The sequence below is a fragment of the Anguilla rostrata genome, chromosome 9, assembly GCF_018555375.3.
Source record: "Anguilla rostrata isolate EN2019 chromosome 9, ASM1855537v3, whole genome shotgun sequence".
Taxonomy (NCBI): domain Eukaryota; kingdom Metazoa; phylum Chordata; class Actinopteri; order Anguilliformes; family Anguillidae; genus Anguilla; species Anguilla rostrata.
In genome coordinates, this window is record NC_057941.1 from 29,625,393 (window position 1) to 29,641,328 (window position 15,936).

Sequence of the window (15,936 nt, forward strand, 5' to 3'; positions counted from 1 at the left end):
TTTGGTAGGACACCCTGATCTTGGCAGGGTCTGGGTGGGGCCATGTTTTGGTGCCTTGTTTTTTTTATTTTATTTTGCTTGGTACTCACGACAGTGTGTCAGGTCTGATTTACAATTTCACTTGTGCGACTTCACAAAGACAGGGACATTTATTCTGAAACCGTTCAAATGAACACAGGCGGACCTAATTTAAGTTTAAGTGTGATCTCTTATGAAATTTGCATACACCTTAGCTGATTTTGGGTTGTTAAAGGTTGCGAATACTTACCAATACTTAAGAAACTTTAAGTTTTCATTTATACATACAGTAAATTCAGTAAAAAGAAAAATGTGAAAAAAAAATCTAAATAGGTGAATATGTCCTGAAAGCACTTTATATCCTTGTATACCCCTGTATTCTATACTCCCCTGTACACCGGCAATGAGATCGCTTTCCTCTAGCCAAAGTAGTTTCATATCACAGGGCCCTGATCAAAGAAGGATGTATGATGTCACACTTGTCTGATTGGCTGTCGCGGCGTGCTGATTGGTTCTCCCCGAGGAGCGGGGACGAGCGCTGGCGGAAGCGAGAAGGGCCGTTTCAGTCCTGGAATTCGATCACGTTGTTTGGCGCGGGCCCCTATAGGGCCTACCTGCACGTGTGAACCGCCACCCGTCACCCAACACCGCCGTGCCCCATCGAGGAGGGGGCAGCGTATTAGGCCTTTGTCATCTCTTTTCAGGCCTTTCTTTTCTAAAATGCTGCTGTAAATTGAGCGCTGGAGCACAATGGCGCAGGAGAGGGAGGGCGAAGGCTTCGGCCGTTGACTGTGGGGGGGACCCTGTTTTGGGAATGTGTAGGACTAGGCTTCCACAGCGCTGTACTGTTGATTAATGGAGTCTCCCTTCTTCTCTCTGCAGCAGCAGATACCATGTGTGGGAATTAACTGCGTTGAGGGCTGCGACTGTAACCCTGAGAAGGGCAGCAGGGTGAGTATCGGTCTCTGGTCTCGTCTCTCTTCTCGCCGTGCCCGTGTGCGTCCTGCGTTCCGACCCACGGGCAGCGCCCTGGCCTCCGCGTGAACGCACCGCATGCACACCTGTGATTCTGACAGCTCTAGCCTCCAGTGCCCCCCGGCCCGTCAGCACCATTCCGGTCTCGTACATACCCCCATGTGCCAGCACTGCTCAGTACAGGGGCAGCATGGTGGTGCAGTGGACAGCACTGTTACCTCACAGCAAGAAGGTCCTGGGTTCAAATGTTTGCGTGTTCTCCCCGTTTCCTCCGAGTACTCCAGTTTCTTCTCACAGTCCGAAGACATTCGGGGTAGGCTAATGGAGAGTCTGAATTACCTGTTCACAGGAGTGTGTGAGTGAATGGTGTGGGCCCTGCATTGATTTTGCCTCGTTCCCAATGCATGCTGGGATAGACCCCAGGCCCCGCATGACCCTGACCAGGAATAAGCAAGTGAGATAATGGATGCTCAGTACAGGGAGCCAGATTCTGGGAGCTGTGATACCCACAGGTATCAGCTCCATCTCAAGGCAGCATTTTCTAGCCCCCCCTTGTGGAGAAGTAGTGTAAATATTGAATACTGCTGAGGCTTTACACCATCGATCCACGCTTTCAAAGATTTGGGATTGGGGGGGTTTACCTAAGGAGCAGGTGGTGCCATACTTAATACCCCCCCCCCCCCCTCCCCAGATCCCTCCACCTACTCTGGGATTTTCAGGTGCAAGTTGAGATATTTCCCCTGGGGGGATAGTAAAAGGGGACAGGGTAATTTAGGGAGGTTGGGGGGGGGGTTGTACAGTAGGGGGGCTGTAGGGGAACAATAGAAGCTGTCATACTCTACCTGTTGAGACAGGTGGGGGCGGGGCCTCAGGCACAGAGTAAAGTGATATATCTCCTCTCGCAGGCTCGGCGCCTCATATACAATGCATGCTACATACTGTACTTCCTTTCCTGGTTCCAGCTCATATGTTATTTATTTTCTGAGAGTAGACATGTAGTTTCAGGCTTCCTTCTTAATTTCTGGAATTGGAATGAGTTTCCCATCCAGGGGCTAGCTTGGATATGCCCAAAATTTGGGAAATGTTGTTCTTGGGTTCAAAGTTCTTCACCTGTTGCAGAATTCCATGCTGGAGCCCAGAGCGGTTCCTGGCCTACTTATTCCACAGCATGAGGCCCACCTGTGTCTGTACAGAAAAAAAACCCAGGTGACTTAAGCTAATGTGAGCAGAAGATACCAACTGAGACATGCTGGAGCCACTTATTTTAAAACGAATCCAGCTTGCTTGGACAAAAACAAAAACAAAAACTACATCAACTGTACATTGACTGTATTTAGGTGTGTTCTTTTGCTATTCTTATAATACCCAGAATGCCATTTTGACATGTGGGCACAGTTTTCCGTTAATCAGAACCCGACTGATCTGGATTGATCCAGACTAATGCAAATTGTTGTCCTGGAAGTGGATATGAAACGCTCTCTGGAGGGTTTCTGTTACACACAGAAAAGGCCCACCTCCTTTGCATACATACACTGTCTGGCCAAAAAAAAGGCGCACACTGTTATATTTTGTTGGACCGCCTTTAGCTTTGATTACGGCGCGCATTCGTCGTTGCATTGTTTTGACAACCTTATGCAACATCACAACATTTATTTCCGTCCAGAACTGCATTAATTTTTGGCCGAGATCTTGTATTGACGGGAGAGTCGAACCACTCCGTAAAGTCTTCTCCAGCACATCCCAAAGACTTTCAATGGGGTTAAGGTCAGGACTCTGGTGGCCAATTCATGTGTGAAAATGTTTCCTCATGCTCCCAGAACCACTCTTTCACAATTTGAGCCCGATGAATCTTAGCATTGTCGTCCTGGAATATGCCCATGCTGTCAGGGAAGAAAAAAAACATTGATGGGATAACCTGGTCATTCAGTACATTCAGGTACTCAGCTGACTTCATTTTATTGCCGCATAACGTTGCTGAGCCTAAACCTGACCAATTGAAGTAACCCCAGATCAGAACACTGCCTCCAGAGGCCTGTGCAGTGGGCACTGTCCAAAAATATCCAAACGGCTATTTTTTTTTTGGCCAGGCAGTGGGAGCTTCAGCCAAAACTTACATAAGAATAATTTATGGTTTTAATTTCTTATGTGCCAAAAATGTTTTATTGTCCACAACAAAAATGTACAGCATCCCACCCCAATTCATAAGGCATAATTCAGTTAAACTAAAAGAAGAGGCGTTATGCTCCAATGAGATCATCACATCTTTCACAGGTGCTGATGAAAGACTTGGATATGACACATAAAATGCAGTTCACAACAATTAAGGGTAAGACAGAACATGTCAAGTTATAATTTATATTAGGCTCATCTTTTAACACAAAGAACAGAGTGTACCGTTTGGCTGCAGCTGAGTCAATCCAAAAATGAAATTTAAATTACAATCTCCTCTGAAAAACTCTCAAGTCTGAGGGAGAATGACAGAGATAACAGCAGAGAGGTGATTGTTTGGTCACTGTGACTAAGATATTTATTTTATTGGGAAAAAAAGTTATTATTAAGAAAAGAAGCTATTTTGTCTTGGTGTTCTTCAGAGGCTGGATTGAAGGCGAGCTCTCCGGGTTACATGGCTTGCTTTTTGCTGCTCTCTGCTGGTGAAAGCAAGCCATCTCACTTCTTCAGGCAGCTAGTTGTTCGAAGAGAGTGATTTTCACTTCTTTCTCATTCCACAATTCAGAGCTTAGGCACTTTCGCAGAAGCGATCTCCCCGACCCGGCCGTTGCCCTGTGGTTTTGCTGTGAGATGAAAATACGTTGTGAAATCTAGCGTAATTAAGCAGAGACACATGGAATCCACAGCTATTATTTCAGTAATTATGACAAGGAGATCTTGTGATCTCCGGGCTCTCTTGATGTTTTATTATATCTGAAACATTTTTGTGTAGAAGCTTTGCCTGTGGCTCTGGAGTTGAAGCATAGGGGTTGCTTTCATGGAGGGCTGAATTATGCTTCAGCACATAATCAGCTCTTCTGCTGAGGTGTCATGTGTAGTCTAATCTTGTCAGTGAGTGCTCTGAAGTACAGTGTTTAAATTTTTTAAATTTAATTTACAGTAATTGTATCTGCACCACTCTGGTTAAGTGATATCTTTCTGTTGACTGTTATCAGGACTGACTGGATTGATTTTGATTTGATCTGTTTTTTCGCATTGAAAAGAGGATGAGGGAAGGTTGGATGAAAAGAGGTGTACAGCGCTATAACTGGGGCCACCAGTTTGTCGCCCTTTGTTTTCTTGCATTGTATTTCAGTACCTTGCCAGTGAGAGGTCATGATAGCCTGTATTAGAGTATATATATGCTTGCCTTATATAGCTTTGTGGGAAAATGGTTAAGAATGGAGTTTGGATGTTGAACCCACTCCTGTTTTCCTTTTTAAAAAATTCTCACCAAAATATTTGGTGCTCTTCCATATACACGCTACATGACATGAAGGAAGCGCAGAGGAAAAGTCACGCTATCGGTGTGACAGTGCCCCCTTGTGGTGAGCACCTAGAGTTTCCTAGCAGTGAATTCCCAGAGCTCACAATGAGCCAGGTGTTCTGATTCTTTTGTCTCCTTTGTTAGGACAGGGATTTGAGCTGATTAGACTGCCTGAAGGTGCCTCCGCTTCCCTTTATTTCCTCCAGCATAAAACAAAAAGGGAGAGAAATTGTGAACTGGTGAAATGGGACTGGCTCTCTTCCTATGTTTTCAGAGAAGGGACTCAAACAAGGATCAGTGAAGTAATAGCCAGTCCTTATTTGACTGGGATCCAAGCTTGCCTTGCCGTGTTGCGTATGTGGGCCAAAGTTTTGCTTAATTCCACACCTGCCATTTCATGACATTCTGGAAGGACAGATCATGGTAGAAATGATTACAGATGATAACTGGTGGCCCCCTGATTTGTCACTGGGAGGAGCTAATGCAGTAGTCTCCTGCATTAGTGGACCCCTGGCAGTATGAAGCCAGTTATATCCTACTGTCGGTTATTGTGGCCTATGAACAGCTCAGTCCAGAACTGACCCTGTGATGTCCACAGTACAGAGCTCAAAGTCAAACTGATGATGAGCTGGTGGCTTTAAACACACAATACATTTTGGCTGCTGTACATTCATGGAGACAATTTAGGCCAAGTGCCTTTTTTCACATACACAACAGCAATGACTCACCTGGGTATTGAATTTTGGCCCGGTCCGGTAACAGTTGCAGCAGATTGTTGATTCACTGGGGCTGAGATTGAGAACAGTGAGCCATACTGATTGTTTATGTGTTGATTTTGTTATTGTGCCGTGCTGTGTTACCTGTTATCTGGTTTCACTGCAGCAAAGTATTTATACCTAAAGCAGTTAACTCCTTCTCGCTCTGATGTTCAAAGTGTTTGCTGTTTTTTTATTAACAGTTGAACTCTGGGTCTTTAAGCCTCCCACCCATTTAGTCTGACAGCTATGTAATTCCCCCACAGCCCACCCCCGCCCGCTTCTCTATCCGTATGTGTGCCTGTGGCCCCTAATGATGGGCTTTCATTAGACAGCTAAATTGGGGCCTGAAATCATCTCCACTGGAAAAAAAAAGAGGCCACCCGTCAAGGGGACCTTTTTAGTCCTGACAGGACTCCTCATCATACAAACAGAAACCCCTCTCTGCAGCTTAGCCGACAAGAACCAGCACGCGTGTCCTACCCACACGTGATGTATGTTCACGGTGAAAGGTCATGCGTGTTCAGTTGCAGCAGGTGATACTTCAATTCAATGTTTATCTGCTTATGTTGTTTTAATCCTGTGTTTCACCCAGTCAGTCCCAATCAGGGGGTACATCAGTCCCCCTGCAGCTGGGTACACATATATTGGTGAGCATACTGTACTTCAATTCAATGGTATTTCCTAAATTTATTTGACTGGAAGAAGTCGAAAAACACTGAATCGGTATTTTTGATGAAATCTGTGTGTGTGTGTGTGTGTGTGTGTGTAGGTGTAGGTGTGTGTGTGTGTGTGAGAGAGAGAGAGAGAGAGAATATGTATTTGTGTGTGTGCATGTGTGTGTGTATGTGCACGTGTTTGTGTGTGTGTGTGGCACGTGCGTACGTGCATGCATGTTTTTGCTGGGAAGGAGGGAGCTATGAGTGTGATTTCACTTTCACTCATACTTCTGCTTAATCACCACGCTGGAGTGCAATGATGAGCCCCACAGTCTGGGCTTGAATTTGGACCATGCCAGTATGGCCGGTAGCTCCATTGTATGGTAGGGTTCAGTCAGTTAGGGATCCGTATTTCATTGCTCTTTAGCGACCCCTGCTGGTCGATCGGCCGCCCATGGAGTACATGAGCAGGCCCCATATGAAAGGTCTTTCTCCGACTTCACTCTGTGCGAGTTTGGCTGTAGCCTGCTCTGGGAAAAGAAGCAGCCGGTGACACCGCGTGTTCCAGAGGAGAACCGTGAATGTGGCCGGTCTCCTTAATCAGCTGCGAGTTCCGCGCATGAACACAACTGCGGGTTTCGCGCATGAACACAGCTGCGGGTTTCGCGCATGAACACAGCTGCAGTTGCAGGTAATCGGAGATTCCAAAATGGGGTGGGAATTGAACATGTTCAGGCACACCTTGGGTTCCAAATTTATTTATTTTCTTAACAACTTTGTTTAGAGCCTTGAGTCAAAGCATTGGCTCGGTTGTGATTCCAGGTGATATATGGAGGGCTGTACCTTCATTTTATCTGTCAAAAACCAGAACACTGTCTTCCATCCTTACAGCCTGGGTAATTTAATAACAAAGCGAAGTGCCAGGGGACAGCTCAAAGCACATAAACCTTTTAGCGCAGCCGTAGCAAGCATACATGCGGGCACACAAAGTTTCTGGGAGTCTTTGAACATGTACGTGCGTATTCCCTTTGTGCGTGGGTGTGTGTGTGTGTGTGTGTGTGCATGCGTTGTCAGTTTCCACCTGTCAGGTTTGAACCCTTTGCTTTCACAAATAACCGGAGGCGCCCTTATTCTCTTCTTAGCCCCACCCCTTATTTGCTCTTTTTGTCCAAAATGACAGCTGTGCCTTCCAGTGAATATTTCTTATTCAGGCACATTTACAGTGTAATAAGGGGGTAGGATGGCTTCTCCCAGGGCCATCTGAGTCCCGGCAGTGGGGGTGATTTGCTGAAAGCAAATGCTGCGGTTCAGTAGACTGTAAATCACTCCTTAACCTTCACTCCTTCTCTAAATGTGAGCTGACGGCAGTAATGGAGAGATTGGGGTATATTAGTTAACTAGGCTCCTTTACTGAATGTGAGCTGAGAGCAGTAATGGAGAGATTAGGGTATATTAGTTAACTAGGCTCCTTTACTGAATGTGAGCTGAGAGCAGTAATGGAGAGATTAGGGTATATTAGTTAACTAGGCTCCTTTACTGAATGTGAGCTGAGAGCAGTAATGGAGAGATTGGGTTATTAGTTAACTAGGCTGCTTTACTGAATGTGAGCTGAGAGCAGTAATGGAGAGATTAGGTATATTAGTTACTAGGCTCCTTTACTGAATGTGAGCTGAGAGCAGTAATGGAGAGATTAGGGTATATTAGTTAACTAGGCTCCTTTACTGAATGTGAGCTGAGAGCAGTAATGGAGAGATTGGGGTATATTAGTTAACTAGGCTGCTTTACTGAATGTGAGCTGAGAGCAGTAATGGAGAGATTGGGGTATATTAGTTAACTAGGCTCCTTTACTGAATGTGAGATGAGAGCAGTAAGAGGATTAGTGTATATTAGTTAACTAGGCTCCTTTACTGAATGTGAGCTGAGAGCAGTATGGAGAGATTAGTGTATATTAGTTAACTAGGCTCCTTTACTGAATGTGAGCTGAGAGCAGTAATGGAGAGATTAGGGTATATTAGTTAACTAGGCTCCTTTACTGAATGTGAGCTGAGAGCAGTAATGGAGAGATTAGGGTATATTAGTTAACTAGGCTCCTTTACTGAATGTGAGCTGAGAGCAGTAATGGAGAGATTGGGGTATATTAGTTAACTAGGCTGCTTTACTGAATGTGAGCTGAGAGCAGTAATGGAGAGATTAGGGTATATTAGTTAACTAGGCTCCTTTACTGAATGTGAGCTGAGAGCAGTAATGGAGAGATTAGGGTATATTATTTAACTAGGCTCTTTACTGAATGTGAGCTGAGAGCAGTAATGGAGAGATTAGGGTATATAGTTAATAGCTCCTTACTGATTGAGTGAGAGCAGTATGGAGGATATGGTATTAGTTAACTAGGCTCCTTTACTGAATGTGAGCTGAGAGCAGTAATGGAGGATAGGTAATTAGTAACTAGGTCTTATATTAGTGAAGCATATGGAGGATCTTTACAGTTTAAAAGGTGCTTTGAGTGAGAGCAGTAATGGAGAGATTAGGGTATATTAGTTAACTAGGCTCCTTTACTGAATGTGAGTGAGAGCAGTAATGGAGAGATTAGGTATATTAGTTAACTAGGCTCCTTTACTGAATGTGAGCTGAGAGCAGTAATGGAGAGATGGTATATCAGTTAACTGCTCCTTTATGAATGTGAGCTGAGGCAGTAATGGAGAGATTAGGTATATTAGTTAACTAGGCTCCTTTACTGAATGTGAGATGAGAGCAGTAATGGAGAGATTAGGTATATTAGTTAACTAGGCTCCTTTACTGAATGTGAGTGAGAGCAGTAATGGAGAGATTGGGTATATTAGTTAACTAGGCTCTTTACTGAATGTGAGCTGAGAGCAGTAATGGAGAGTTAGGGTATATTAGTTAACTAGGCTCCTTTACTGAATGTGAGCTGAGAGCAGTAAGGAGAGATTAGGGTATTAGTTAACTAGGCTCCTTACTGAATGTGAGCTGAGAGCAGTAATGGAGATTGGGTATATAGTTAACTAGACTGCTTTACTGAATGTGAGCTGAGAGCAGTAATGGAGAGATTGGGGTCTATCAGTTAACTAGGCTGCTTTACTGAATGTGAGCTGAGAGCAGTAATGGAGAGATTAGGGTATATTAGTTAACTAGGCTCCTTTACTGATGTGAGCTGAGAGCAGTAATGGAGAGATTAGGGTATATAGTTAACTAGGCTCTTTACTGAATGTGAGCTATGAGAGCAGTTTAAATGGAGATGATTGAGGGTAATATTAGTTAACTAGGCTTCTTTACTGAATGTGAGCTGAGAGCAGTAATGGAGAGATTGGGGTATATTAGTTAACTAGGCTCCTTTACTGAATGTGAGATGAGAGCAGTAATGGAGAGATTAGGGTATATTAGTTAACTAGGCTGCTTTACTGAATGTGAGCTGAGAGCAGTAATGGAGAGATTAGGGTATATTAGTTAACTAGGCTCCTTTACTGAATGTGAGATGAGAGCAGTAATGGAGAGATTGGGGTATATTAGTTAACTAGGCTCCTTTACTGAATGTGAGCTGAGAGCAGTAATGGAGAGATTAGGGTATATTAGTTAACTAGGCTGGCCGTGTTCTGCAGCCCTGTCATGTACCACGTCTGGCTTCTTGTCCGGGAAAGACCTTGCCTGCATGGTGTAATGGCCTCCGCTGTTCTCCTAGTGGTTATTTTTTATTCCCCACCTCCTCCATTCCGACCTTCTTTGTGTTGTTGGCCTAGTCAAGTTCTTTGACCTCTTCCCTTATAGCTACACATCATGTGTAGATTTTAGGTCGTCAAGCATGTATTTGTGGGGTTTTTTGTGATCGACTTTCAGGAGCTCAAGATTTACTGTACACTGCTATCATGTTGGTTGCGTTGCCGGAAATCCGGACATCCGGACACAATCCAAGTATAATTAAAGCACTGTATTTAATCCATCCATCTATAACCGCTTATTGCTGGTCAGGGTCACGGGAGGTGCTGGTGCCTATCCCAGTATGCATTGGGGGAGAGGCAGAAATACACCCCGGACAGTTCATCAGTCCATCGCAGGGCACACTCACCATTCACTCACACACTCATACCTAGACTCTCCAATTAATCTAATCTGACCTTTTTGGACTGTGGGAGAAAACTGGAGTACCCAGAGGAAACCCACGGGGAAAGCATGCAAACACAACACAGAAAGGCTCCAGATAGGATTCAAACCAAGGACCTTTGCTGTGAGGCAACAGTGCAACCCACTGCACCACCGTGATTTCAGATGGTATATTTTAGATTTAATTTTAAAATATTGTATTAAATGTCACACCATTTGTTGTACCATTTGTTATCTATTTTTCATACAGTAAAGCATTACTTAATACAACTAATACAGTTGTTTTTCCCTCCTTCTTCCCCCCAGTGCAGTACTAACTCCACCCTCTCTCTCTCTCTAACTCCACCCCCTTTCCCCTAGTTTCCCATACCCAGGTGCAGCTTGGCTTGCTCGTAGCTTGCTGTTCCCATTGCATGCTAATATAGCTTGTTATTATCAGCTGTAGACCTGACCCAAGACCACCTGTTATTACTGGCTATAGGGCTGAGAGACACCTGACGCAGTGATGTTTCTCCTCTCTCTCAGACACTGGCTGGTGCTGTAATTGTAGGCAGGTTTAACCCTATCCTAGGAACACTGCAGGTGCTGCAACTCAGCAGAAGTGCATGAGAGGACCTTATGTTTGCTGGCCAGTTGGGTGCGAGGGGGTTGCTGGTTCAACTCTTGAACTTGAGTCTTTGCACAGGGTCGGCCAGGGCCTGTGGGGTCAATTGGGCCAGCTGGACAGGAAGGGTTTATAGGACCCCAGGGCCCCCCAGGTCCCAAAGGTGAAAGGGGCAACGCTGGACTGAAAGGACCAGCTGGGCCAAAAGGGGACAAGGTGAGTCCTGTACAGAAAGAATGTTAAATTCACATATAGCTCTGATACAGCTATTGTCCATTTTTAATGTACGTTTGCATTCTACTCACACAGGGCCCTATGGGCGTGCCCGGATTCCCAGGGATTGCTGGTGTTCCGGTGAGTAATGCCTGGTCTCTGTTCGCAAAAAAGAAAAACAGCTCACTGTCACGAACACAGTCAGACCAACCCTAGGCGCAATCTCTCCGCGACCAGTTCTGGCACTCTGGAGAAGTGCTTAGTCAGCACACCTAAGCTGTGTTCTTTTCTTGATGGGCGAGCAAATGGCATAACGAAATGAGTTTCCATGTGCTGTCTGTCACAGACTCATGCCAACCAATTGAATGATCTTGCTATCCAGGGTAAGACACTGCAGCTCGGTTGAGCTCAGTGAGCTATGGGTATCTCAGTTTGTATTAGGGTGAGGTGCAGTCACAACAGTTTTTAACAACAGCATTTTCTGAACCTGGAGTGCTTGTGCAGACTTTCTTCAGATGTAGGTTATCGTTAGCGTGTGGACAGGAGATTGATTCACACTACCGTTCCTGGAGCTGAGATGTGCTGATCCTCAGTATGGGAGGTGGTGGGCGGGGGGATGAGGTGGTGTTGTCAGCTTCTCCTCTTCTCACGGGTGGTGCTTTCCGCTGGCAGGGCACGCCAGGCCAGGAGGGTGGCAGGGGTCCACCCGGGCTGGATGGCTGCGACGGATTTGACGGCATATCTGGCGACCCGGGCGCCAGGTCTCCAAACGGCCAGCCGGGCGTCGCAGGTTTCCGGGTAAGAGGACTGCAGTTGCGGCCTGCTGTGTAGCTGGCTTTTACACTCTTATGAACTGCTGGTCCAATCTCTTCTCTTCCTCCCCCCTCTCTCTCTTTCTCTCTCTCTCTCTCTGTCTGTCTGTCTCTCCCCATCTCTCATACTCCTCTCTCTTCATCTCTCTCTCTTACTCTCACTCTCTTCTTTTTCGTCCTCCTCTTTCTCGGTCTTCAGGGAATACCTGGACCCAAAGGTCAGAAGGGCGAGCCTGTGTACACTGGACCGGGCTACATCCCCAGGGTAAGACCTCCTGTCGTTTGTGCATATCACATGTACACACCTCGCTCTCAGACCGTCCCTGCTGACGGTGTACCTTCCAATCAGAGAAGAGGAGCGAGTGGATTAAGCCTTGAGGCGGGAACCCAGAACTCTTCTGCCAAGTTGTTTTCTTTTTTCAGTAAACTTTGCTGATGATATACATCTTGGACATCACCCAGTGATGGCATTATGTAGATAATATCTGTGAGACTTAATTATTCTACCCGTCAGTCTGGCTCAGGCCGACTCAACGGTGCACTCTAGACGTTGCCGCAGTAACTGAGTCTGAACGTGGCAGTTTGGCGGTGTGGAACTGGCAGCGTTTGAGGATGCCTCTGCCCCACGGGTGATGTAATGCAAGCTTGTTTTCTTTTCATTGCAGGGAAATCCTGGTCTGCCTGGATTGGACGGTCTGATTGTAAGTGTTTTAATAATAAAAATATGATTATTAATAATAACTAATAATTCAGTGATATGACTTCTTACATGGCAGTTATATACACCGCTGGGTGACATTGTTTGGGAGGCTTGAAGAGCAATGGCAAATTCAATATTGAGGCCATGTTCCATACATTCCAAAAGTACCATTCTAATCATGCATACATGCTCTGTAGTTTTTATCAGCTTCATCAAACACTTTTTTTTCTGGCTAGGATACTGATGTAAATCCTCATAAGACGCAGCAATTCATTTTTGTTCCCTGTAGGGGACATGAGATTCTGGTCTTAATATCAAAATACTATGATGAAACATACCCTACAAGGGAGTAAAATTCAGTAAAAATAAAATAAGTAATATTTTTGAAAATATCTTCACTGTTTTGTCATCCAGTTCACTTGTATTTTGTCAAAAATCAAATACTTATACTTTCTTTGGATATATTATGGGTATATGTGACATTATAGAAAATAAAACAGGAGGCTTCCATTGTGACTTTATCGGTTGGCAGTATTTTCTGTTGGCCAGTGATGGATGAGGTCATTGATGAACAAGTGGGCACCGCCTGAAATCAGATTCCTGATGTTTCTCCTGTGGTCTGCCCTTGTGATCTCTCCCAGGGTCCCAGAGGGTTCCCTGGAAGCCCGGGTCAGGCTGGTCAGAGAGGCCCTGATGGAAGGCCTGTACGTGCCATATAATCCCGTCAATCATCACTCTCATCATCCTCATCTTTGCTGTCTCTGTTAAAAGTACTGGTGTTTTGAAGTCAGAAGTTGCTCCATTTTCTCTGATCAAAGTAGCTGATGAACATATCCATGCGAATAGTGCACTTCACAGAAACTTACTTGTATTTGAAATTTATCCTACTTCCATGTAGTTATCACGTGTCTGTTTTTTTTTTGGTTTTTTTTTTTTGTGCGTACTCTGAATGTGGTCCAGAGCTTTTGTTTCAGCAGTGGTCTTTGTGCTAAATTTGTCTGTTTCCTGCAGGGTGCCCCTGGTCTTCCCGGTCCTCCCGGTCCAACAGTAAGTCCAGAAGCTGTGATGGGCTCACAATCCTCAAGTGCTGCTGTGAAAAACATTGTTCAGTGCTGGGCCCTCAGAATTCAGTACCTGCAGTACCACCTCCTTGCACCAGGGGCAGAATTACAGTAGAATACAACACTGTCCCTAATCTGTGATCAGTGATGCATTCTCTATGGTCATAATCCTGTTATTTATTACTTTTATTTATTGATTACTTCTGCCTCTGTCTGTCTGTTTGTCGATTGGTCCGTGACAGACATATCAGGAAAAGTAATTGCTGGATTTCCATGAAATTTGCTGTGCACATGTTCCTAAGGGGAAGAAATTTGTTGATTTCGGTGACCTCGTGACCTTTCCTCTAGTGCCACCATCAGGCTTTTCCACCTCTTTCTTTTGCAGGGGGGTTCCGGTGTAGGTTTCAAAGGAGAACATGGAGACAGGGTAACATATCCCTTTCCACTTTACACAATAGCCACATTTAACCTCACACAGTCGTTCTTCATTTATTTCTTATGATAATAATTAAATTAAAAATAAAGTCCAGGTATTGTGTAATTATTGTGTAAGAGAACTCTCCTCTGCATGATGTCTACATGACAGTTTTTCTGTACAGTATTAGACTCTGTCTTTGTCAACGATTTGAGATTTGTGTGAGTGCCTTTGTGTATGCGTGTATGTGTGCATGTGCGTGCACGTGTGTGTGTGTGTGTGTGTGTGTGTTTGTGTGTGTGTAAAAGAGAAAGCATATTTTACTTATGCCTGTTTGTCTGTTATAAGTGCAGGTCTCTGTGAAGGTGATGTGAAGATGTAACCACTATGCCTGTTATAAGTGTTGACATTTCAATTCACCCTACTGCCAGAATTAGTTTGCTAATTAGAACAAGGCACCAGGCTCTATTTTGAGGAAGCAAATAGGCCGTTGTTAATGCAAACACAATTGTTGCAAGGGTAGACATGGGCGGAAGGACGTTTGTGCTTGGAGTACCAATTTTCAGCCCTGTTTTTTAGAGCTCCCCGTGGGTGTGAGAAAGGGAGGCATCATTGGTCATTTGGAATAGTGCATGGCACAGTGATATCTCTACGGATTGAAGGGGTCTGAAGATTCAGCCACCTGAAACCATGTCTTTGCTTAGACAGAACCAAGAATTCTTCTTATTTTTCTTTGAGTTCATGAGCAATAAGAAGAAAAGGACAGGATTCAAAAAGGGAATGATAAGAACAGATGTATATCAACTGGACAGAAAAATAGAAAGCGCAAAAATGCCACTACTGCAACAACCAATAACTACTACTAATAATAATAATAATAATGAATGAACAACCTTGATCTGTTCTTTAACAGTAATGCTGGACCATTGATTTCCTGGAGAACATGAGAGTAGCTAGTGAGGGTCAGAAGGCAGAGCATGCGCTGCAATACGTAAGCAAAGAATGGGAAGAAGGGCTACTCTCTCTGACCATTCGTTTAATGAGAATGTGGAAAGCATCGTGGTCGACCAGCGTCAGCTCGTCAGCATCGTTACCACTCCTGCGACTCATCAAGCAGATGCTGCTTTGATGCGCCGTGTGGTGACACGATGAGAGCTGTTCAACTTTCCACAAGGACAAGCTGAAAGTATGCTGTCACTCATGGCAAAGTGGGTGGTCTTTACTGCCACACAGAAAACAACTTCTGCAGATAAAATTTTGCTGACAGCTATTTTATGACTCTGGCGATGAGTTATGAGCACATGACTCAAGTAGCTAAGCTCAGGATAAATCAAAGATCAACATGATAGTTGTTATGAAACTTAGAAGTAGATGTTACTGAAGTGTTATACTTTAGTACATTTCTACTGTCCTTGACTGACTTGTTCAGATGTCACATTGGCAGTAATTGGTCTATTCTATGTTATAAAACGCAACAGTAGCAACTGCATATTTGTGCTTTCTGTGCAGAAGACCTATAAGCGTCCTTAAAATACCAAGGCTGATTCAGACATGCTTCTTATTGACCTGAACCGCTGTTTTCCCTGGTGTTTGCCCACTGCCTTTGTGTCCTACTTATAGAGCCCACGGGGCTATAGGAGAGCATGATATCAATCTTAAATGACGGGTTAAATCGTGATGCACTCATACTGTAATTAAACCTTTTGAAGGCTTTTTTTAGTATTTCACTTCAGGCAAACCAACTGATGTGTCTGCAGCAGAAAACCATGAAGCCTTTACACAGGGATGGAAAGAGAGTTCTGGGAAGATAGCGAGTGTGGTCTCCCATAACCCCAGTGTGTCCCGTTGTAATTGGCTAATAGCTGTGTTCCTTTGGATTTTTAGGGGGATGTGGGTCCACCCGGGCCCAGGGGGGTGCAGGCTGAAGAGACTCTTTTGTACTCACCTGTTAGCTTATACTTCAAAGGAGAAAGGGTAAGAAGCAGCATCTCAAAAACCAATGATTGGGTATACCAGCTGAGGTTGCGGGGGCAGGGGGGGGGGGGGTTGGTTGTGTAGTTTAACCAATATCGCATTGCAAAATGAGACCAAATGCGAAAACTAAAGTGAATTGCCAAGGCAGCATCAGAAGATGTG

At 44.7% G+C, this 15,936-nt stretch overlaps 1 protein-coding gene across 3 annotated transcripts in view; it reads left to right on the forward strand.

Annotated features, from left to right (window-relative positions):
- Positions 1-15,936, forward strand: part of LOC135262324 (collagen alpha-6(IV) chain-like) — a 66,235-nt gene that overhangs the window by 26,101 nt on the left and 24,198 nt on the right. For 2 of the 3 annotated variants that reach the window (XM_064349294.1, XM_064349296.1), the window contains exons 4-13: positions 901-969; positions 10,681-10,815; positions 10,909-10,953; positions 11,485-11,610; positions 11,824-11,889; positions 12,290-12,325; positions 12,966-13,028; positions 13,336-13,371; positions 13,771-13,812; positions 15,685-15,774. In XM_064349294.1, the coding sequence (XP_064205364.1) occupies positions 901-969; positions 10,681-10,815; positions 10,909-10,953; positions 11,485-11,610; positions 11,824-11,889; positions 12,290-12,325; positions 12,966-13,028; positions 13,336-13,371; positions 13,771-13,812; positions 15,685-15,774 (708 nt within the window). The remainder of the gene's footprint in view (positions 1-900; positions 970-10,680; positions 10,816-10,908; positions 10,954-11,484; positions 11,611-11,823; positions 11,890-12,289; positions 12,326-12,965; positions 13,029-13,335; positions 13,372-13,770; positions 13,813-15,684; positions 15,775-15,936) is intronic. The other variant, XM_064349295.1, reaches the window with a different exon arrangement.